Below are 24,300 nucleotides of genomic sequence, written 5' to 3'. Positions count from 1 at the left end.
ACAGTGCGGCGCTCCCTCAGTACGTAGAAGCCAGGGGGTTAATTGCAATTCCTCTGTTTTTAATGTGACATTCTGTCCTTATAAAAATCCAGAGGGCACAGATTTAAGGTAATTGGCAAAAGAACCAGAGGCAACAGGAGGAAACAAATTGTTTTCTTTTTTTAACTGAGTTGTTGTGATCTGGAACGCGCTGCCTGAAAGGGCGGTGGGAGCAGATTCAATAGTAACTTTCAAAAGGGGAATTGGAAAATTACTTTAAGGGAAAATAATTACAGGGCTGTGGGAGGGAGTGGGACTAATTGGAGAGCTCGTTCAAAGTGCCGGCACAGGCTCGATGGGCCTCCTTCCGAGTTGGGTTGTTCTATGGTTACATTGCATAAAAATATTATCTGCAGTTGAAACAGCAAAAATTACAGCAATGTAGGAATCAGATTCAACTGAAGCACAGGAGGGGCTCTGCAGTACATGCCAAGGAGCTGGGAGACTCAAAACTGAGGCACGAGAGCGCCACCACAGGCCGGAGGGTGTAGTTACAGTGTGACACATTTACATACCGTTTCCAATATAAACAAGGAATTTATAAATGGTAAAAAAAAGTCAAAGATAGGACAAATGGAAGAAAGATTCTCATCCACAGAAAGGTTGTGTAGATGGAAGATTTTAATATACATTAGACATCAAGAACATTCAGATAAAATGTACAGTATGATTAAAAAATAACTACCTGAAAATACAAGAGTAGGACCGGCTGGACTCATCACCTGTAAACTTAGCTCCCTAATACAGCCGGTCAGGTCAGGCTGAACCAGTACTTGCTCAGGGCGCCACAGAACATTGTACTACTTGTTTACCCCGGCCCTCTTCTTACAGATGTAGACACCTTGCTGAAGTCAGTTTGCAAAGCAGGCCTCACTCAAGTGGCACTCCCTCTACACTGTCCCCATCAAACACTCCCAGGGCAGGTACAGCACAGGGTTAGATACAGAGCAAAGCTCCCTCTGCACTGTCCCCATCAAACACTCCCAGGGCAGGCACAGCACGGGGTTAGATACAGAGTAAAGCTCCCTCTACACTGTCCCCATCAAACGCTCCCAGGGCAGGTACAGCACAGGGTTAGATACAGAGTAAAGCTCCCTCTACACTGCCCCATCAAACACTCCCAGAGCAGGTACAGCACAGGGTTAGATACAGAGTAAAGCTCCCTCTACACTGCCCCATCAAACACTCCCAGAGCAGGTACAGCACGGGGTTAGATACAGAGTAAAGCTCCCTCTACACTGTCCCCATCAAACACTCCCAGGGCAGGTACAGCACGGGTTAGATACAGAGTAAAGCTCCCTCTACACTGTCCCATCAAACACTCCCAGGGCAGGTACAGCACTGGTTAGATACAGAGTAAAGCTCCCTCTACACTGTCCCATCAAACACTCCCAGGGCAGGGACAGCACGGGTTAGATACAGAGTAAAGCTCCCTCTACACTGTCCCAGCTGATGCTCCCAGAGTGGGTAAGGGGCCTTACCACAGCAAAGTGACTGGCCTGTACATAAAGCCATGTTAATGTGATATTGGACAATGAGAGAAAGTACAGCGATGATTAATTTGGGATTTTATAAAAATTAACTTGGGGGGGGGGGGGGGGGAGACCCTTCAGAGGGACAAACCCCAAATTAAACTGGGGGGAAGAGACCCTTCAGAGGGACAAACTGACTGGGCATCAGAAAGGACTTGGCACAGGTTCCGACAGACCCCATACCTCACCCAATTGCGAGAGGAGAGGACGGGCAGGCGTTATCTGTGCCCACCTTTGGGGTGGGGTGGGGATTCCTTCACCTCCACTTGCCTGTTGCTACCTGTCAGGAAATGAGACACACCTGGCCTGCTGATGCTGCGATTGAAGAGAACGGTTAACGTAGGATGGCTTGACGGGGTGTGGGGGGGGGGTGTGGGGGGGAGATGAGAGACAGAGGGGGAAGACTCCGCTAGCTCGTGGATTCCGCGTGCGTTCAGGCTTCACTCTCCCCAGCTGTTGCGTTCTGTACCTCCTCCTCCAGGATGGGAACGATCAGATTGTCCTTCGACATCAGGTTGTATTTGATTACAAACTTCGTGAAGCGATGGCACAGGAACGTTTCATTCTGTGGAGGGACAGTGCAGCATTAGCTGAACGACAAACAACAGACCGGCCTAACATTTTCCCCATCTCCTCCTGCTCTCCGGAAGAAACTGGCTTTTGGCTGGGGTGAAGCTCCAGGAGGTCCCATTCCCAGGGCATCACGTCCCTCAGAGGGTTCAGCAATGGCTAGATTTAAAAATTCTCACTGGTTTTTAAATCCCTCTACGGTCTCGCCCCTCCCTATCTCTGTAACCTCCTCCAGCCCCTACACCCATCCCTATCTCTGTAACCTCCTCCAGCCCCCCTACAACCCTCCCTATCTCTGTAACCTCCTCCAGCCCCTGCAACCCTCCCTACCTCTGTAACCTCCTCCAGCCCCTACAACCCTCCCTATCTCTGTAACCTCCTCCAGCCCCCTACAACCCCCTGGGATCTCTGCGCTCCTCCAATTCTGGCCTCTTGCGCATCCCCGATTTCCATCACTCCACCATTGGCGGCCGTGCCTTCAGCCGCCTGGGCCCCAAGTTCTGGAATTCCCTCCCTAAACCTCTCCGCCTCTCTCTCTCCCCTATAAGGATGCACCTTAAAACCTCCCTCTTTGACCAAGTCTGTCCGAGTATCTCCTGGTGTGGCTCAGTGTCTGATTTACGCTCCCGAGAAGCGCCTTGGGACGGTTTACTACGCTAAAGTCGCTGTACAAATAACAAGGTGCGGTTGCTGCAAGCGCAGAACTGGCAGCGGCTGCTAACCGACGGCACTTCCATGAGGGGTACAACTGGTGGAACAGGAGCAGCAAGCCCTGGCTGATCCAACACCCCCCCACCCCACCCAGCCTCACCCAGGGACACCAAGGTGAGTTAGAGGTCGCTGCGGCTGATGGCACCTCCTTAACTTAGCTGCCTGGTCATTCGAGTTAGCAGGAGAGTTGGGGTTAACCAGAACACAAGGACATAAGAAATAGGAGCAGGGGTCGGCCATTCGGCCCCTCGACCCTGCTCCGCCGTTCAAGAAGATCACGGCTGATCATCGACCTCAACTCCACCTTCCCGCCCAATCTCCATATCCCTCGATTCCCCCAAGAGTCCAAAAATCTATCGATCTCAGCCTTGAATATACTCAACGACTGAGCCTCCGCAGCCCTCTGGGGCAGAGAATTCCAAAGATTCACCGCCCTCTGAGTGAAGAAATTCCTCCTCATCTCAGTCCTAAATGGCCGACCCCTTATCCTGAGACTGTGACCCCTGGTTCTAGACTCCCCAGCCAGGGGGGAAAACAGCCTCGCAACATCTCACACCTTGAGTATTGTGTGCAGTTTTGGTCGCCTTATCTGGGGAAGGATGTTCTTGCCATGGAGGGAGTGCAGCGAAGATTCACTAGACTGATACCTGGGCTGGCAGGAATGACGTATGAGGAGAGATTGGGTCAATTGGGCTTATACTCACTGGAGTTTAAAAGAATGAGAGGGGATCTCATTGAAACTTATAAAATTCTAACAGGACTAGACAGACGAGATGCAGGAAGGATGTTCCCGATGGCCGGGGAGTCCAGAACCAGGGGTCACAGTCTAAGGATAAGGGGTAAGCCATTTAGGACTGAGATGAGGAGGAATTTCTTCACCCAGAGAGTGGTGAACCTGTGGAATTCTCTACCACAGAAGGCAGTTGAGGCCAATTCATTAAATATATTCAAGGAGTTATATATATTTCTTAAGGCTAAAGGGATATGGGGAAAAAGCAGGGACCAGGTACTGAATTTGGATGATCAGCCATGATCTCATTGAATGGCGGAGCAGGCTCGAGGGGCTGAATGGCCGACTCCTGCTCCTATCTTCTATGTTTACCCTGTCAAACCCCTCAGAATCTTATACATTTCAATGAGATGAGTCACCCCACCCACACCTACACACACAGAAACACACACACACAAACACAAACAGGGGGTTGGGGGATACACACCAGTGACTGACCGGCCCCAGGTCCTGTTACGAGGTGACGTAGCGCACAGTTCAGGACTGGATGACCCCAATACTTCACACACAGTCGTTTATTTATTTGCTGGCAAGCCAGAAACGAAGGCCCCGAAACCGAAGGGACGGGCCACGGATTCCCAAACTCACCTCATAGTCATCAAAGATCTGGCGATGGTGGAAGTACGCGTGCGAGAATATCCGGTAGATCCTGCGGCACACGGACCCCAGCTTGGCCACAGACGACTCTTTAATGCTCACCCTGCCGAGGACAAGGAGAGCACCGTAAAACAATACGCACGCACACACACCTCAGCTCACCTGAAGAGGGGGGGGGAAAAGGGGCGGAGCGGGGAGAAGGGGCGGAAGTGGCGGGGAGGAGAAGGGGGCAGAGCGGGGAGAGGGAGCGGGGCGGAGAGAAGGGGGCGGAGAGAAGGGGAGCGGGGGCGGAGGGGGGGGAAGTGGTGGGGAGGAGAAGGGGCGGAGCGGGGAGAAGGGGTGGAGGGGGGAGCGGAGGGGGGGGAAGTGGTGGGGAGGAGAAGGGGCGGAGGGGGGGGAGCGGGGGAAGTGGCGGGGAGGAGAAGGGGCGGGGGGGAGCGGGTGGAGGGGGGGGGCGGGGAGAAGGGGCGGAGGGTAGCAGGGAGAAGGGGAGGAGGGAGGGGGATGAGGGGAAGAGGGGAGTGGAGCACGCGTTCTAGCTCGGCTCAGTGGCAGCTCTCTCGTGGGTTCCAGCCCCACTGCAGGACTTGAACACATAACCTAAGCTGAGACTTCAGTGCAGTGCTGAGGGGCTGCTGCACTGTCAGAGGTGCCGTCTTTTGGATGAGACCTTAAACCAAGCTCCCGTCACACACCCCTCGCCCCTCACCCTACCTGCTGGGGAAATACTTGTTGCTGTTCAGCAGGCAAGCAGCACCATCGAGCGTGTGTCTGGTGTAGTCAATGGCAGGACACTGGAAAAAAAGAGTCAGAGACAGCAATCAGGCAAACTCAGGACAACTTCACAACCACCGTGCACACAGCAAGATCCCACATATAGCAAGAAGATGGACAGCCGGTTAATCTGGGTTTTTTTTAAATTGAAAGTGATGTTGGCTGAATGTTGACCCAAGACAGAGAGATCTCCCCCCCCCCCCCCCCCCCGCTCTTCTTCCAAATCCTTAACATCCACCTCAAACAGGCAGACTGGATTGGTTCACCGCACTGGTTCCTGGGATGAGAGGGCTGTCCTATGAGGAGAGATTGAGTAGAATGGGCTGATACTCTCTGGAGTTTAGAAGAATGAGAGGTGATCTCATTGAAACATACAAGATTCTGAGGGGGGATTGACAGGGTCGATGCTGAGAGGCTGTTTCCCCCCTGGCTGGAGAGTCCAGAACCAGGGGTCACAGTCTCAGGATAAGGGGTCGGCCATTTAGGACTGAGATGAGGAGGAATTTCTTCACTCCGAGGGCGGTGAATCTTTGGAATTCTCTGCCCCAGAGGGCTGCGGAGGCTCAGTCGTTGAGTATATTCAAGGCTGAGATCGAGAGATTTTTGGACTCTCGGGGAATCGAGGGATATGGAGATCAGGTGGGAAAGTGGAGTGGAGGTCGATGATCTTATTGAATGGCGGAGCAGGCTGGAGGGGCCGAATGGCCGACTCCTGCTCCTAATGTTCCTCTGGTTGGGGGTGGGGCAGGGGGAGGAGTGGGTGAAGGAGAGGCGGAACTCTACAAAGTAGAACAGGACACGCGATAACCCCTCTGTGTCAAAGCGGGCTTGCTCACCTCTTTCGGGGTTTTGTGTGCTGCGCACAGGAAGATCCACTGCTCGGTCGCGGTCATCTGGGTGCACGTGTCCGAGTGGCACTCGCTCTGCGGATAACCAGAGATAAGTCACGTCATCGGGAAACACTCGGTGGTCGGGATATCTCAGGGCTGCACTTTATATTGCTGCCCCAATTACTTCCAGTTAAATTATTATTTTAAAATCACACTCGCTCTCTAAACCATAACAGACTCATTAGGAAACTACTGGCCCAGCCCGCATGCAACACACAGATCCTCGGGCAGATCATGAAGCCCTCAGCGAGACTTCTGCCAGAGGCCAGGGCTGAGGAGAGACAGACAGAGACACACACACAGACAGAGACACACACACACAGACAGACAGAGATACACAGACTGTCCTCCTTTATTGAAGAGTTCAGCTTCTCTGCACTTTCCCCATTGACCGCGTTTGTTACGAGGAGGTTTACACACCTGCAGTTTCACAGCCAGGTCGTTTAGTTCCAGACAGAACTGCCTGAAATAAAAGTCAAACAAGTTAACACTTTGAAAACAACAAAGGCGAGACGAGGCAGAGCGCGAACTACTGATCAACATTAAAAGGAGCTCTCCACCATGGCTCACGCGAGTCCGACAGGCCCAGGAGGGGACCCAGCTCGGATTCCCGGTCTGTGCGGAGATAAGCAACGCACGACCAGGCTCGGCACACCTTGTTGGAGAGGGATAAAACCCCAGCTGCTCCCAACCCTTCTTCAGCAGCCCCTGTGTGGATGGTGGACGAGGAGAGGTTTGGGCTTGATCATCTCATCCCACCCCACCCCCAGATACCAACACTCGCTGTCACACGCCAACAGCAGCCACTTGGGGCGGCTCCAGGGACCATCCTGCATCGGTGGGACCGTCCCCCAATAACAGCCGGGGGCAAGGGGAGAGAGTGGGAAGAGAAAACCATTTATACAGCGATTAAATAAAGCAGACACTGCAGGTTATGCAGTGGTAGAGGGTCGGGTTGGCAACGTGTAATGGCACAGGAGGGTGGTATTAATGGGGCACGTCTGCAATCACTTTACCCTCATTCATGGCATTTGTAATCTCCAGACTTGACTATCCCAACACTCTTCTGGCCGGCCTCGCACTAACCGCCCTCCGCAAACTTCAGCTCATCCAAAACTCTGCTGCTCCGTGTCCTAACTCACACCCAGTCCCGTTCACCTATCACCCCCTGTGCTCACTGCCCCGTGTCCTAACTCACACCCAGTCCCGTTCACCCATCACCCCCTGTGCTCACTGCCCCGTGTCCTAACTCACACCCAGTCCCGTTCACCCATCACCCACTGTGCTCACTGCCCCGTGTCCTAACTCACACCAAGTCCCGTTCACCCATCACCCCCTGTGCTCACTGCCCCGTGTCCTAACTCACACCCAGTCCCATTCACCCATCACCCCCTGTGCTCACTGCCCCGTGTCCTAACTCACACCAAGTCCCGTTCACCCATCACCCCCTGTGCTCACTGCCCCGTGTCCTAACTCACACCCAGTCCCATTCACCCATCACCCCCTGTGCTCACTGCCCCGTGTCCTAACTCGCACCGAGTCCCGTTCACCCATCACCCTGTGCTCACTGCCCCGTGTCCTAACTCACACCCAGTCCCGTTCACCCATCACCCACTGTGCTCACTGCCCCGTGTCCTAACTCACACCAAGTCCCGTTCACCCATCACCCCCTGTGCTCACTGCCCCGTGTCCTAACTCACACCCAGTCCCATTCACCCATCACCCCCTGTGCTCACTGCCCCGTGTCCTAACTCACACCCAGTCCCGTTCACCCATCACCCCCTGTGCTCACTGCCCCGTGTCCTAACTCACACCCAGTCCTGTTCACCCATCACCCCCTGTGCTCACTGCCCCGTGTCCTAACTCGCACCCAGTCCCGTTCACTCATCACCCCGTGCTCACTGCCCCGTGTCCTAACTCACACCCAGTCCCGTTCACCCATCACCCCGTGCTCACTGCCCCGTGTCCTAACTCGCACCCAGTCCCGTTCACCCATCACCCCCTGTGCTCACTGCCCCGTGTCCTAACTCACACCCAGTCCCGTTCACCCATCACCCCGTGCTCACTGCCCCGTGTTCTAACTCACACCCAGTCCCTTTCACCCATCACCCCGTGCTCACTGCCCCGTGTCCTAACTCACACCCAGTCCCGTTCACCCATCACCCCCTGTGCTCACTGCCCCGTGTCCTAACTCGCACCCAGTCCCGTTCACCCATCACCCCCCAACCTGTGCTCGCTGACCTACACTGGCTCCCGGTTAAACAACGCCTCGATTTTAAAATTCTCGTCCTTGTTTTTAAATCACTCCACGGCCTCCTCGCCCCCCACTCCCTGTCTCTGTAACCTCCTCCAGCCCCTACAGCCCTCCCTATCTCTGTAACCTCCTCCAGCCCCTACACCCCTCCCTTTCTCTGTAACCTCCTCCAGCCCCCTACAACCCTCCCTATCTCTGTAACCTCCTCCAGCCCCTACAACCCTCCCTATCTCTGTAACCTCCTCCATCCCCTACAACCCTCCCTATCTCTGTAACCTCCTCCAGCCCCTACAACCCTCCCTATCTCTGTAACCTCCTCCAGCCCCCTACAACCCTCCCTATCTCTGTAACCTCCTCCAGCCCCTACAACCCTCCCTATCTCTGTAACCTCCTCCAGCCCCCTACAACCCTCCCTATCTCTGTAACCTCCTCCAGCCCCTACAACCCTCCCTATCTCTGTAACCTCCTCCAGCCCCCTACAACCCTCCCTATCTCTATAACCTCCTCCAGCCCCTACAACCCTCCCTATCTCTGTAACCTCCTCCAGCCCCTACAACCCTCCCTATCTCTGTAACCTCCTCCAGCCCCTACAACCCTCCAAGATCTCTGCGCTCCTCCAATTCTGGCCTCTGGAGCATCCCCCGATTTCAATCGCTCCACCATTGGCGGCCGTGCCTTCAGCTGATCTGGGCTCCAAGCTCTGGAATTCCCTCCCTAAACCTCGCCGCCTCTCTCGCCTCCTTTAAGACGCTCCTTAAAACCTCCCTCTTTGACCAAGCTTTTGGTCACCTGTCCTAATATCGCCTTATGGAGTCAAGTTTTGTTTGATAATCGCTCCGGTGAAGCGCCTTGGGACATTTTACTACGCAAAAGGCGCTGTATAAAAGTAAATGTTGTTGCGCCCAAACACATAAGCAACACACTGGCACCACAATCACAGGGACTGGCTGATCCGGTGGGTGAGCACAGTGGATTTTCACCCAGTACCCGGGTCCTAATCCAGGCTGATCTCTGGCACTCACCCTGCAGGCTCTGCCCCCTTGTGCTAATCCGGAGCCGTTAACTAAATCACCCTGCACAGTGCCGGTGGAGTAACGTGCGTCTTACCGGAGGTGCTCGTACTTCCAGACCCCTTCATCCTGCCCCTCCGGCGGCTCCAGGATTTTCTCAATGTCCGAAGCATCGTCCCTTATGCTTTGCTGGATGTACTGGGGGAGGGGGAAAAATTCAGACATGAGATTGGGGGGGTCCTTTAAAGCTGTGCGGAGTCACAAAAATAAACCAGGCAATTGCGTTCAAAGAAAAATATTGCCATTCTCCTTTCCCCGTCAATGAAATATAGAAACATAGAAGACAGGAGTAGGCCATTCGGCCCCTCAAGCCTGCTCCGCCATTCAACGAGATCATGGCTGATCATCCAAACTCAGTACCCTGTCCCTGCCTTCTCCCCATATCCCTTGATCCCTTTAGCCTTAAGAAATATATCCAACTCCTTCTTGAATATATTTAATGAACTGGCCTCAACTGCCTTCTGCGGTAGAGAATTCCACAGGTTCACCACTCTCTGGGTGAAGAAATTCCTCCTCATCTCTGTCCTAAATGGCTTACCCCTTATCCTTAGACTGTGACCCCTGGTTCTGGACTCCCCCGCCATCGGGAACATCCTTCCTGCGTCTAGTCCTGTTAGAATTTTATAAGTTTCAATCAGATCCCCTCTCATTCTTCTAAACTCCAGCGAGTACAAGCCTAATCGACCCAATCTCTCCTCATACGTCATTCCTGCCATCCCAGGTATCAGCCTGGTGAATCTTCGCTGCACTCCCTCCATGGCAAGAACATCCTTCCTCAGATAAGGTGACCAAAACTGCACAGGCTGCATTCAGTGCTGGCGAAATCGAAGGTTCCTTTAAGTGAGGAATGGAGTGGTGATCAAATACCTCAGCACACACCGGGTTCAAATCCTTCCTTGTCAGTCAGTCAGTGTGGCTCAGTCCTACACGGGACAATGCATTTACCCACATCCATTGGGCAACAAGAATTATTACACAGATCTTGCAGCACACAAAAGGGCCATTCGGCCCAACTGGTCCGTGCCGGTGTTTATGCTCCACACCAGCCTCCTCCCACCCCTACTCCATCTCACCCTATCACCATATCCTTCTAATCCTTTCTCCCTCGTGTGTTTATCCAGCTTCCCCCTTAAATGCATCTGTGCCATTCGCCTCCACCACTCCCTGTGGTAGCGAGTTCCACATTCTCACCACTCTCTGAGGTAAAAGAAAAAGAAAGTCTTGCATTTCTATAGCGCCTTTCACGACCACCGGACGTCGCAAAGCGCTTTGCAGCCAATGAAGTACTTTTGAAGTGGAGTCATTGTTGTAATGTAGGAAACGCGGCAGCCAATTTGCACACAGCAAGCTCTCACACACGGCAATGTGATAATGACCAAATCATCTGTTTTTTGTTATGTTGGTTGAGGGGTAAATATTGGCCAGGACACCGGGGAGAACTCCCCTGCTCTTCTTCAAAATAGTGCCATGAGATCTTTCACATCCTCCCGAGAGGGCAGACGGGGCCTCGGTTCAACGTCTCATCCGAAAGACAGCCCCTCCGACAGTGCAGCACTGGGTGAAGAGTTTCTCCTGAATTCCCCATTGGATTTATTAGTGACTGTCTTATATTGATGGCCCCTAGTTCTGGTCTCCCCCACAAGTGGAAACATCTTCTCTACGTCTACCCTATCGAAACCCCTTCGTAATTATAAAGGCATCTATCAGGACACCCCGCAGCCTTCTCTTTTCTAGAGAAAAGAGCCCCAACCTGTTCAGTCTCTCCTGATAGTTATAAACCTCTCAGTTCTGGTATAATCCATGTAAAACTTTTTTTGCACCTTCTCCAGTGCCTCTATATCCTTTCTGTAATTATGGAGACCAGAAAAGTGCACAGTGCTCCAAATGTGTGATATGGAGACCAGAACTGTGCGCAGTGCTCCAAGTGTGTGATATGGAGACCAGAACTGTGCTCCAAGTGTGTGATATGGAGACCAGAACTGTGCGCAGTGCTCCAAGTGTGTGATATGGAGACCAGAACTGTGCGCAGTGCTCCAAGTGTGTGATATGGAGACCAGAACTGTGCACAGTGCTCCAAGTGTGTGATATGGAGACCAGAACTGTGCGCAGTGCTCCAAGTGTGTGATATGGAGACCAGAACTGTGCGCAGTGCTCCAAGTGTGTGATATGGAGACCAGAACTGTGCACAGTGCTCCAAGTGTGTGATATGGAGACCAGAACGGTGCACAGTGCTCCAAGTGTGTGATATGGAGACCAGAACGGTGCACAGTGCTCCAAATGTGTGATAGGGAGACCAGAACTGTGCGCAGTGCTCCAAGTGTGTGATAGGGAGACCAGAACTGTGCACAGTGCCCCAAGTGTGTGATATGGAGACCAGAACTGTGCTCCAAGTGTGTGATATGGAGACCAGAACTGTGCGCAGTGCTCCAAGTGTGTGATATGGAGACCAGAACTGTGCGCAGTGCTCCAAGTGTGTGATATGGAGACCAGAACTGTGCGTAGTGCTCCAAGTGTGTGATATGGAGACCAGAACTGTGCGCAGTGCTCCAAGTGTGTGATAGGGTGGACCAGAACTGTGCGCAGTGCTCCAAGTGTGTGATATGGAGACCAGAACGGTGCACAGTGCTCCAAATGTGTGATAGGGAGACCAGAACTGTGCACAGTGCTCCAAGTGTGTGATAGGGAGACCAGAACTGTGCGTAGTGCTCCAAGTGTGTGATATGGAGACCAGAACTGTGCGCAGTGCTCCAGGTGTGTGATAGGGAGACCAGAACTATGCACAGTGCTCCAAGTGTGTGATATGGAGACCAGAACTGTGCTCCAAGTGTGTGATATGGAGACCAGAACTGTGCGCAGTGCTCCAAGTGTGTGATATGGAGACCAGAACTGTGCGCAGTGCTCCAAGTGTGTGATATGGAGACCAGAACTGTGCGTAGTGCTCCAAGTGTGTGATATGGAGACCAGAACTGTGCGCAGTGCTCCAAGTGTGTGATAGGGTGGACCAGAACTGTGCGCAGTGCTCCAAATGTGTGATAGGGAGACCAGAACTGTGCGCAGTGCTCCAAGTGTGTGATAGGGAGACCAGAACTGTGCACAGTGCCCCAAGTGTGTGATAGGGAGACCAGAACTGTGCGTAGTGCTCCAAGTGTGTGATATGGAGACCAGAACTGTGCGCAGTGCTCCAGGTGTGTGATAGGGAGACCAGAACTATGCACAGTGCTCCAAGTGTGTGATATGGAGACCAGAACTGTGCTCCAAGTGTGTGATATGGAGACCAGGACTGTGCGCAGTGCTCCAAGTGTGTGATATGGAGACCAGAACTGTGCGCAGTGCTCCAAGTGTGTGATATGGAGACCAGAACTGTGCGCAGTGCTCCAAGTGTGTGATAGGGTGGACCAGAACTGTGCGCAGTGCTCCAAGTGTGTGATATGGAGACCAGAACGGTGCACAGTGCTCCAAATGTGTGATAGGGAGACCAGAACTGTGCGCAGTGCTCCAAGTGTGTGATATGGAGACCAGAACTGTGCGCAGTGCTCCAAGTGTGTGATAGGGTGGACCAGAACTGTGCGCAGTGCTCCAAGTGTGTGATATGGAAACCAGAACTGTGCACAGTGCTCCAAGTGTGTGATAGGGAGACCAGAACTGTGCGCAGTGCTCCAAGTGTGTGATATGGAGACCAGAACTGTGCGCAGTGCTCCAAGTGTGTGATATGGAGACCAGAACTGTGCGCAGTGCTCCAGGTGTGTGATAGGGAGACCAGAACTGTGCGTAGTGCTCCAAGTGTGTGATATGGAGACCAGAACTGTGCGTAGTGCTCCAAGTGTGTGATATGGAGACCAGAACTGTGCGCAGTGCTCCAGGTGTGTGATAGGGAGACCAGAACTATGCACAGTGGTCCAAGTGTGTGATATGGAGACCAGAACTGTGTGCAGTGCTCCAAGTGTGTGATATGGAGACCAGAACTGTGCGCAGTGCTCCAGGTGTGTGATAGGGAGACCAGAACTGTGCGTAGTGCTCCAAGTGTGTGATATGGAGACCAGAACTGTGCGTAGTGCTCCAAGTGTGTGATATGGAGACCAGAACTGTGCGCAGTGCTCCAGGTGTGTGATAGGGAGACCAGAACTATGCACAGTGGTCCAAGTGTGTGATATGGAGACCAGAACTGTGCTCCAAGTGTGTGATAGGGAGACCAGAACTGTGTGCAGTGCTCCAAGTGTGTGATAGTGAGACCAGAACTGTGCGCAGTGCTCCAAGTGTGATAGGGAGACCAGAACTGTGCGCAGTGCTCCAAGTGTGTGATATGGAGACCAGAACTGTGCGCAGTGCTCCAAGTGTGTGATATGGAGACCAGAACTGTGCACAGTGCTCCAAGTGTGTGATATGGAGACCAGAACTGTGCACAGTGCTCCAAGTGTGTGATAGGGAGACCAGAACTGTGCGCAGTGCTCCAAGTGTGTGATATGGAGACCAGAACTGTGCACAGTGCTCCAAGTGTGTGATAGGGAGACCAGAACTGTGCGCAGTGCTCCAAGTGTGTGATATGGAGACCAGAACTGTACACAGTGCTCCAAGTGTGTGATATGGAGACCAGAACTGTACAGTGCTCCAAGTGTGTGATATGGAGACCAGAACTGTGCACAGTGCTCCAAGTGTGTGATAGGGGGACCAGAACTGTGCACAGTGCTCCAAGTGTGTGATAGGGAGACCAGAACTGTGCGCAGTGCTCTAAGTGTGTGATATGGAGACCAGAACTGTGCACAGTGCTCCAAGTGTGTGATAGTGAGACCAGAACTGTGCACAGTGCTCCAAGTGTGTGATATGGAGACCAGAACTGTGCACAGTGCTCCAAGTGTGTGATATGGAGACCAGAACTGTGCGCAGTGCTCCAAGTGTGTGATATGGAGACCAGAACTGTGCACAGTGCTCCAAGTGTGTGATAGGGAGACCAGAACTGTGCGCAGTGCTCCAAGTGTGTGATAGGGAGACCAGAACTGTGCGCAGTGCTCCAAGTGTGTGATAGGGAGACCAGAACTGTGCACAGTGCTCCAAGTGTGTGATAGGGGGACCAGAACTGTGCGCAGTGCTCCAAGTGTGTGATAGGGAGACCAGAACTGTGCACAGTGCTCCAAGTAAATTAGCAAAAAATATAAAAACAGATAGTAAGAGTTTTTATAGTTATATAAAAAGAAAAAGGGTGGCTAAAGTAAATGTTGGTCCCTTAGAGGATGAGACCGGGAAATTAATGGTGGGAAATATGGAGATGGCAAAAACACTGAATGAATATTTTGTATCAGTCTTTACAGTCGAAGACACTAAGAATATCCCAACACTGGACAAACAGGGGGCTAAAGGGGGAGGGGGGGGCGGGGGAGGAGCTAAACACGATCAAAATCACTAAGGAAGTGGTACTCAGTAAAATAATGGGACTCAAGGCGGATAAATCACCTGGACCTGATGGCTTACATCCTAGGGTCTTGAGAGAAGTGACGGTAGGGATTGTGGATGCATTGGTAATAATTTTCCAAAACTCCCTGGACTCGGCAAAGGTCCCGGCAGACTGGAAAACTGCTAATGTAACACCCTTATTTAAAAAGGGCAGTAGACAGAAGGCTGGAAACTATAGGCCGGTTAGCCTAACATCTGTGGTAGGTAAAATTTTGGAGTCCATTATTAAGGAGACAGTAACAGGACATTTGGATAATTATAATTTAATAGGACAAAGTCAGCATGGTTTTATGAAGGGGAAGTCATGTTTGACAAATTTGCTGGAGTTCTTTGAGGAAGTAACATATAGGGTGGATAAAGGGGAACCAGTGGACGTAGTGTATTTAGACTTCCAAAAGGCATTTGACAAGATGCCACACAAAAGATTATTGCTTAAGATAAAAATCACGGGATTGGGGGTAATATTCTGGCATGGATAGAGGATTGGCTATCTAACAGAAGGCAGAGAGTTGGGATAAATGGTTCATTCTCAGACTGGCAATCAGTAACTAGTGGTGTTCCGCAGGGGTCAGTGCTGGGTCCCCAACTCTTTACAATCTATATTAACGATTTGGAGGAGGGGACCGAGTGTAACATATCAAAGTTTGCAGATGATACTAAGATGGGGGGGAAAGTAGTGAGTGAGGAGGACATAAAAAACCTGCAAGGGGACATAGACAGGCTAAGTAAGTGGGCAGAGATTTGGCAGATGGAATACAATACTGGAAAGTGTGAGGTTATGTACTTTGGCAGGAAAAATCGTAGAGCAAGTTATTATCTTAATGGCAAGAAACTGGAAAGTACTGAAGTACAAAGGGATCTGGGGGTCCTGGTGCACGAAACTCAAAAGGTTGGTATGCAGGTGCAGCAAGTGATTAAGAAGGTCAATGGAATGTTGGCTTTCATTGCTAGGGGGATAGAATATAAAAATAGGGAGGTATTGCTTCAGTTGTACAAGGTATTGGTGAGACCGCACCTGGAATACTGCGTACAGTTTTGGTGTCCATGCTTAAGAAAGGACATACTTGCTCTCGAGTCAGTACAAAGAAGGTTCACTCGGTTAATCCCGGGGATGAGGGGATGGACATATGAGGAGAGGTAGATTGGGACTCTACTCATTGGAGTTCAGAAGAATGAGAGGCGATCTTATTGAAACATGTAAGATTGTGAAGGGGTTGGATCGGGTGGATGCGGGGAAGATGTTCCCGATGATGGGTGAAACTAGAACTAGGGGGCATAGTCTTAGAATAAGGGGCTGCTCTTTCAAAACTGAGATGAGGAGGAACTACTTCACTCAGAGGGTGGTAGGTCCATGGAATATGCTGCCCCAAAAAGCTGTAGAAGCTACATCATTACATAAATTTAAAACAGAAATAGACAGTTTCCTAGAAGTAAAGGGAATTAAGGGTTACGGGGAGCGGGCAGGAATTTGGACATGAGTCTAGGTTCGGATCGGTCATGGCCCTGTGGGTAGCGGAGCGGGCCCAGGGGCCGTGTAGCCTGATCCTGCTCCTATTTCGTGTGTCTAATTCTGTTAGATTCAGGAGATGGTTCTGTGATAGTGGATTGGCGGTTAGGATCAGATCAGCCATGATCTTACTGAATGGCGGAGCAGGCTCGAGGGGCCGATTGGCCTACTCCTGCTCCTATTTCTTATGTTCTTATGTTCTAAGTGTGTGATAGGGTGGACCAGAACTGTGCACAGTGCTCCAACCAGAACTGTGCGCAGTGCTCCAAGTGTGTGATAGGGAGACCAGAACTGTGCACAGTGCTCCAAGTGTGTGATATGGAGACCAGAGCTTTGCACAGTGCTCCAAGTGTGTGATAGGGAGACCAGAACTGTGCACAGTGCTCCAAGTGTGCGATATGGAGACCAGAACTGTACACAGTGCTCCAAGTGTGTGGTATGGAGACCAGAACTGTACACAGTGCTCCAAGTGTGTGATATGGAGACCAGAACTGTGCAGTGCTCCAAATGTGTGATATGGAGACCAAAACTGTGCGCAGTGCTCCAAGTGTGCAATATGGAGACCAGAACTGTGTGCAGTGCTCCAAGTGTGTGATATGGAGACCAGAACTGTGCACAGTGCTCCAAATGTGATCAAACCAATTATTGGAATGGCAAAAGGCTGTCTCTTTGTCCATCAATCCCTTCTCGCTGCAAATGCAGCAGTAATTTATTTGCTCTCCAGCTTTCGATCCTCCTCTCCAGAAGGTGTCTGCTCTGTTCACTGGGTATCTTTCCCAATGGGTTATAATTCACACATGGCCCCCTGACAGACAGTGCCAGCAGAGACTGTGGAGGTCACCGACTCACCAATCAAGCCCGACCCCTGCCCTCACCTGGTGTCCACACACAGGCCCATTCCCCACACACCAAACAGTGCATTCAACCGTCCAACCATCAGGGAGCTTACTGCATCTGCACGTCTGCGGGCTGATCATGGATATTTGGGTCCTCACCTGCTGTACTGCCAGCGTACTGTCCATCTCGTCCAGGGACTCATCCGGCCAGTTGTAAAAATCCTACAGGACGGGAAAAATAAGACAAGAGCTCACACAAGCGGCAGCACTGGAGTAATTATTCATAAGAACATAACACGTAGGGGCAGGAGTCGGCCATTCGGCCCCTCGAGCCTGTTCCGCCATTCAATGAGATCATGGCTGATCTGATCTTGGCCTCGGCCTCAGCTCCATTTCCCTGCCCTCTCCCCATAACCTTCGACTCCCTTATTGTTCAAAAATCTGTCTATCTCCACCTTAAATATATTCAATGACCCAGCCTCCACAGCTCTCTGGGGAAGAGAATTCCACAGATTCACAACCCTCAGAGAAGAAATTCCTCCTCATTTTCATTTTAAATGGGTGCCCCTTATTCTGAAACTATGCCCCCGAGTTCTAGATTCCACCATGAGGGGGAAACATCCTCTCTGCATCTACCCTGTCGAGCCCCTTCAGAATCTTATGTTTCAATAAGATCCCCTCTCATTCTTCTAAACTCCAATGAGTATCGGCCCAACCTGCTCAACCTTTCGTCATACGTCAACCCCTTCATCCCAGGAATCAACCTCGTGAACCTTCTCTGAACTGCCTCCAGTGCAAGTATATCCCTCCTTAACTAAGGAGACCAAAACTGTACGCAGTACTCCAGGTGTGGTCTCACCAACGCCCTGTACAGTTGTAACAAGACTTCCCTACTTTTATACTCCATCCCCCTTGCAATAAAGGCCAACATTCCATTAGCCTTCCTAATTACTTGCTGTACCTGCATGCTAACTTTTTGTGATTCATGTACTAGGACCCCCAGATCCCTCTGTACCTCAGCATTTTGTAATCTCTCCCCATTTAAATAACAGTTTGCTTTTTTATTTTTCCTACCAAGGTGGATAACCTCGCATTTTCCCACGTTATACTCCATCTGCCAGATATTTGCCCACTCACTTAGCCTATCTATATCCCTTTGGAGATTCTGTGCGTCCTCCACACAATTTGCTTTCCTACCTATCTTTGTATCGTCAGCAAATCTGGCTACATTACACTCGGTCCCTTCATCCAAGTCATTAATATAGATTGTAAATAGTTGCGGCCCCAGCACCGATCCCAGCGGCTCCCCGCTAGTTACAGTTTGCCAACCTGAAAATGACCCATTTATCCCGAGACTCTGTTTTCGGTTAGTTAGCCAATCCTCTATCCAATCTAATATATTACCCCACACCCCCCCGTACAGTAGCCCAGCACACTCTGCACACAGTAACCGTCACCGCACGGTGTCACTGTCTCCTGTCTCACGACGACCAACTTCCAGCCCAAGTCAAAAGACTACCTCCAATTCCGTGTGCTCTGATTTTTGCAATAATCTTGTGAGGAGCCTGATTGGACGCCCTCTGGATGTAACTGATAGAGGTGTTTAAAGTCACGAAGGGTTTAGATGGAGTCAACGAAGAGAAACTGTTTCCACTGGCTGAGGGGGTCGGTGACCAGAGGGCACAGATTCGAGGTGATAGGCAAAGAAACCAGAGGCGACGTAAGGAGACAGATTTTTTACACAGCGAGTGTTTGGGATTTGGACTGCACTGTTGACGGGGTGGTGGAGGCAGACTCAATGGTGGGCTTTGGGGGAGCGGGGGGGAAATTGGATGCGTACTTTGGGGGGGGGGGGGGGGGGGGAAGAGGGGAAAAGAGAGAATTGCGGGGATGTGCCGGGGAGGGGAACTGCTCGATGGGCCAAATGGCCTCATTCTGTGACATACTAGTCTGTGGGCTCCATCAGCTCGTGCCAGAGTTCTTGATCTGTCCGGGGGGGGGGGGGCGCGCAGGTGGAGTCAGTGGGGGGGGGGGGGGGCGGGTATCAGGGGGGGTGCGATCGGGGGGAGGGGGGGGGAGCGATCGAGGGGAGAGATCGAGGGGAGGGGGGGAGCGATCGAGGGGAGGGGGGGAGCGATCGAGGGGAGGCGGTCAAGGCCTTGGAGAGGATGTGGAGCAGATTGATCAGAATGGTACCAGGGGATGAGGGACTTCAGTTGTGTGGAGAGACTGGAGAAGCTGGGGTTGTTCTCCTTAGAGCAGAGAAGGTTAAGGGGGAGATTGACCAGAATGGTACCAGGGGATGAGGGACTTCAGTGACGTGGAGAGACTGGAGAAGCTGGGGTTGTTCTCCTTAGAGCAGAGAAGGTTAAGGGGGAGATTGACCAGAATGGTACCAGGGGATGAGGGACTTCAGTTACACGGAGAGACTGGAGAAGCTGGGGTTGTTCTCCTTAAAGCAAAGAAGGTTAAGGGGGAGATTGACCAGAATGGTACCAGGGGATGAGGGACTTCAGTGACGTGGAGAGACTGGAGAAGCTGGGGTTGTTCTCCTTAGAGCAGAGAAGGTTAAGGGGGAGATTGACCAGAATGGTACCAGGGGATGAGGGATTTCAGTGACGTGGAGAGACTGGAGAAGCTGGGGTTGTTCTCCTTAGAGCAGAGAAAGTTAAGGGGGAGATTGACCAGAATGGTACCAGGGGATGAGGGACTTCAGTTACGTGGGGGGACTGGAGAAGCTGGAGTTGTTCTCCTTAAAGCAAAGAAGGTTAAGGGGGAGATTGACCAGAATGGTACCAGGGGATGAGGGACTTCAGTGACAGGGAGAGACTGGAGAAGCTGGGGTTGTTCCTCTGAGAGCAGGGAAGGTGAAGGGGGAGATTTAATAGAGCGTTCAAAATTACAAGGGGTTGTGATAAGAGTAGAGAGGGAAAATTCTCTGCCCCAGAGGGCTGTGAATGCTGAGTCTTTGAGTATATTCAAGGCTGAGATCGATAGATTTTTGGACTCTAGGGGAATCAAGAGATATGGGGATTGTAATGATATGCAGTAACATGTTATTCTAGAATGGTACACTAGGTGTAGCTGTATGTTTTAGTAGTGGGCTACATCTATATGGGTTGTCTTGTTTAACACGAGGCACTGGTCGAGAGAGTCAACATGGCGGAGTAAATGACTAGCACAAGCTAGCTGTTCATAATAAAAACGTCTATTTATTTATGAACATAAAACAGGGATGAAAGTGGAATTGATGTCGATGATCAGCCGCGATCTTATTGAATGGCGGATACAAAGATGGGAGGGAAAGCAGTGAGTGAGGAGGACATAAAAAACCTGCAAGGGGACATAGACAGGCTAAGTGAGTGGGCAGAGATTTGGCAGATGCAACATAATGTTGGAAAGTGTGAGGTTATGCACTTTGGCAGAAAAAAATCAAAGAGCAAGTTATTATCTAAATGGAGAGAAACTGCAAAGTGCTACAGTACAAAGGGATCTGGGGGTCCTGGTACATGAAACACAGAAGGTTAGTATGCAGGTGCAGCAGGTGATCAGGAAGGCCAGTGGAATCTTGGCTTTTATTGCAAGGGGGATGGAGTATAAAAGCAGGGAAGTCTTGCTGCAGTTATACAGGGTATTGGTGAGGCCACACCTGGAATACTGCGTACAGTTTTGGTTTCCATATTTAAGAAAAGATATACTTGCTCTCGAGGCGGTTCAGAGAAGGTTCACTCGGTTGATTCCAGAGATGAGGGGGTTGACGTATGAGGAAAGGTTGAGTAGGTTGGGCCTCTACTCATTGGAATTCAGAAGAATGAGAGGCGATCTTATCGAAACATACAAGATTGTGAGGGGGCTTGATCGGGTGGATGCGGTGAGGATGTTTCCACTGATGGGTGAGACTAGAACTAGGGGGCATAATCTTAGAATAAGGGGCTGCCGTTTCAAAACTGAGATGAGGAGACACTTCTTCACTCAGAGGGCAGTAAATCTATGGAATTTGCTACCCCAGAGAGCTGTGGAAGCTGCGACATTAAATAAATTTAAAACAGAGATAGACAGTTTCCTAGCAGATAAGGGAATTAGGGGTTACGGGGAGAGGGCAGGGAAGTGGACGTGAGTCTAGATTCGGATCAGCCATGATCCTATTGAATGGCGGAGCAGGCCCGAGGGGCCGTATGGCCTACTCCTGCTTATGTTCTAGCAGGCTCAAGGGGCTGAATGGCCGACTCCTGGTCTTATTTCTTACATTCTAAACTGTTCCCACTGGCAGAAGGGTCGGTAACCAGAGGACACAGATTGAAGATAATTGGCAAATGAACCAGGAGGGAGGAGATGAGGAGAATGTTTTAACGCAGCGAGTTGTTGTGATCTGGAACGCGCTGCCTGAAAGGGCGGTGGGAGCAGATTCAATAGTAACTTTCAAAAGGGGAATTGGAGAAATACTTGAAGAGGAAAAATTGCAGGGCTGTGGGGAAAGAGGGGGTGGGGGCCGACTGGAGGGGGGGGGACCGACTGGAGGGGGGGGACCGACTGGAGGGGGGCTCCCATTAATTCAATTCAATTTGCTTTTTTTTTGCAGATAGAGGCCATTTCGGCCCATCGAGCCTACACCGACACATATCCCACCCGATCCCCGTAACCCCTATACCAACACATATCCCACCCTATCCCTGTAACCCCATGTATTTAATCCCCCTAACACCAAGGGTCAATTTATCATAGCCAATCAACCTAACCCGCACATCTTTGGACTGTCGGAGGAAACCGGAGCACCCGGAAAAAACCCACACAAACACGGGGAGAATGTGCAAACTCCACACAGACAGTCACCCGAGGCCGGATGCGAACCCAGGTCTCGGACGCTGTGAGGCAACAGCGCTAACCACTATGCCACCGTGCTACTATTGGCATGACAAGGTACATCTTATGTTGCCAAAGCATCGAAAAACATTCATGGTTGTACACAAAAATACAGATCTATCCATACAGTGTACAAACAGATATATCCCTGAGTGTATAAATATACATTCATATAATTTGTATATACTCTTTTCTTATATTTAGTGGTTGTCCCTCTGTTTATGGCAAGCTGTAACATAGTGTGCCGCTAGTGTTACACAATTTCTCTCTTCCCCTAGTAGGTATGGGAGTTTTTGGTCGTCATTCAAATTTCTGAATTCCGGGCATATTTTTGTGAATTTTGGGTAGAAATTCTCCCTGATGCTCTGATATTTTCTACAAGCTGTGAGGAAGTGCATCTCTGTCTCCACCACTCCCTGACTGCAGTGAGAGCATATCCTGTCCTCTCTTGGTAGCCGGGTTTGCCTGTGTCTACCTTTTTCGATCGCCAGGCTATGTTCACTAAGTCTGTACATAGTCAAGGTTTTTCTCAGTTTGCTATCCTTTACCCTGGTCAGGTAATCAGCCATGTTGCATTGTCTGTTTAGGGCCAAGTAGCAATGGAGTTTGTTTTGGGTTTTTGTTGTTTCTGCCCAATATGACAGATATTTTTCCTTTTGCTTAGCGACGATTGTGTTGGGTCAAATTCTCTGTGCTACGCTGTCACTGTCCTGGGGCTGGTTATTGTTAGTAGTTACTTCACTGAGTCCCAGGACTAGTTGACGGAGGGTATTCTTCTTTATGGTCCTCTCTTGGCATTTCAGGGCTTCGTAATGATAGCATTGGGGGTTGCTCATTTCTAGGTGTTTCCAAAATTCGGTGGCTCTTTTTTGGATAGTGATTATTAATGGATATTGGCCTAGTTCTGCCCTGCATGCATTGTTTACGGTTTTCCTTTGAGTCCGGAGGATACTTTTACAGAATTCTGCATGTAGGATCTCAATTGGGTGTTATCTCCGCTCCTCTCCCCAGCCTCAGAGACACACATTAAGTAGTCGGTGTTGAAGATCACCTGCCGTTTCCCCTCTGAGAACCCGCTCCCAGCATCAAACTCAGAGCCCCGAGGCCTCAGGCCTAGTCGTCGCTGCCCATGGCAACCACCGCCATGGCCGACAGCCGCGCCCTCCAATCAGCAGCCGCGCCCGCACTCCCTGCCTCCTCCCCGACCAATGAGAGAGAGACAGGAGGGCTGAGCGGCCAATCAGCGACCGCGGTTGGGAGATTGGGGGCGGGACTTTTCGGTCGGCGCCATTTGCCGAGTCGAGCCGAGTCCGCCCGAAGTTCGTTCGCTCGCTGCCGGCTCGGGTTCTCCGAGGCCCCGGCGCACCGACTGCCGGACGGCGCGGTCTGCAGCCGCCCATTCGCGGCCTCCCTACCTGCGCTTTCGTTCCCGGTCTGTTCCTCCTGAGGAGAACGGTGGCCGCCATCACAGCCCAGCCCAGCCCGCGGTACCCGGATACAGTTAAAGACGCCGCCCCCGTCCAACTTTTAACTTCCGCCGACAAAAATACCGCCCCCCCCCCGCCAGACAAGCCTTAAAGGGGATGTGCGCTGCAAATGTCCTTCCCCCCCAAATCACTCCAGTCCAGACGGGGGCAAATGGGGCCGTAAACTTGCACCATTGCAATGGCGTATCTTTGGCGTACGCCCTTATTTAATGGTGCAGCAAATTAAGTCATCTCTGGCTCAACTGATAACTCTCTCCCCTCCGAGTCAACTTCTTGTGGGTTCCAGTCCCACTCCAGCGCATAATCCAGGCTGACTCATTGCAGAGCCGAGAGAGCGCCGCACTGTCGGAGGGGCAGTACTGAGGGAGCGCCGCACTGTCGGAGGGGCAGTACTGAGGGAGCGCCGCACTGTCGGAGGGGCAGTACTGAGGGAGCGCCGCACTGTCGGAGGGGCAGTACTGAGGGAGCGCCGCACTGTCGGAGGGGCAGTACTGAGGGAGCGCCGCACTGTCGGAAGGGCAGTAATGAGGGAGCACCGCACTGTAGATGGGCCAGTACTGAGGGAGCGCCGCACTGTCGGAGGGCCAGTACTGAGGGAGCGCCGCACTGTCGGAGGGGCAGTACTGAGGGAGCGCCGCACTGTCGGAGGGGCAGTACTGAGGGAGCGCCGCACTGTCGGAGGGGCAGTACTGAGGGAGCGCCGCACTGTTGGAGGGGCAGTACTGAGGGAGCGCTGCACTGTAGATGGGCCAGTACTGAGGGAGCGCCGCACTGTCGGAGGGGGCAGTACTGAGGGAGCGCCGCACTGTCGGAGGGGCAGTAATGAGGGAGCACCGCACTGTAGATGGGCCAGTACTGAGGGAGCGCCGCACTGTCGGAGGGCCAGTACTGAGGGAGCGCCGCACTGTCGGAGGGGCAGTACTGAGGGAGCGCCGCAC

General features: G+C 51.7%; 1 protein-coding gene across 3 annotated transcripts; it reads right to left on the bottom strand.

The window, feature by feature from the left end:
• Nucleotides 1-613: 613 nt before the first annotated feature.
• mob4 (MOB family member 4, phocein) lies at nt 614-23,390 on the bottom strand. 3 transcript variants are annotated; one of them, XM_085973011.1, is made up of 8 exons: nt 23,291-23,356; nt 17,175-17,237; nt 9,265-9,365; nt 6,324-6,366; nt 5,850-5,936; nt 4,954-5,033; nt 4,231-4,342; nt 614-2,136 (listed from the first exon to the last, which is right to left on the bottom strand). In XM_085973011.1, exons 1-8 carry the CDS (start codon nt 23,339-23,341, stop codon nt 2,005-2,007), a joined length of 669 nt encoding a protein of 222 aa, XP_085829137.1. In that variant the 5' UTR covers nt 23,342-23,356; the 3' UTR covers nt 614-2,004. The 3 variants fall into 3 exon arrangements, with proteins under 3 accessions (XP_085829137.1, XP_085829136.1, XP_085829134.1); XM_085973010.1 differs by lacking the exon at nt 23,291-23,356 and adding an exon at nt 22,927-22,951; XM_085973008.1 differs by lacking the exon at nt 17,175-17,237 and having other exon boundaries at nt 23,291-23,390.
• Nucleotides 23,391-24,300: the final 910 nt, after the last annotated feature.

This window comes from Somniosus microcephalus, chromosome 33 (genome assembly GCF_052327205.1).
Source record: "Somniosus microcephalus isolate GS21.2 chromosome 33, FLI_Smic_1.0, whole genome shotgun sequence".
NCBI lineage: Eukaryota > Metazoa > Chordata > Chondrichthyes > Squaliformes > Somniosidae > Somniosus > Somniosus microcephalus.
The sequence above is the reverse complement of the archived record's forward strand: the minus strand, read 5'-3'. Positions and strand labels throughout refer to the sequence as shown.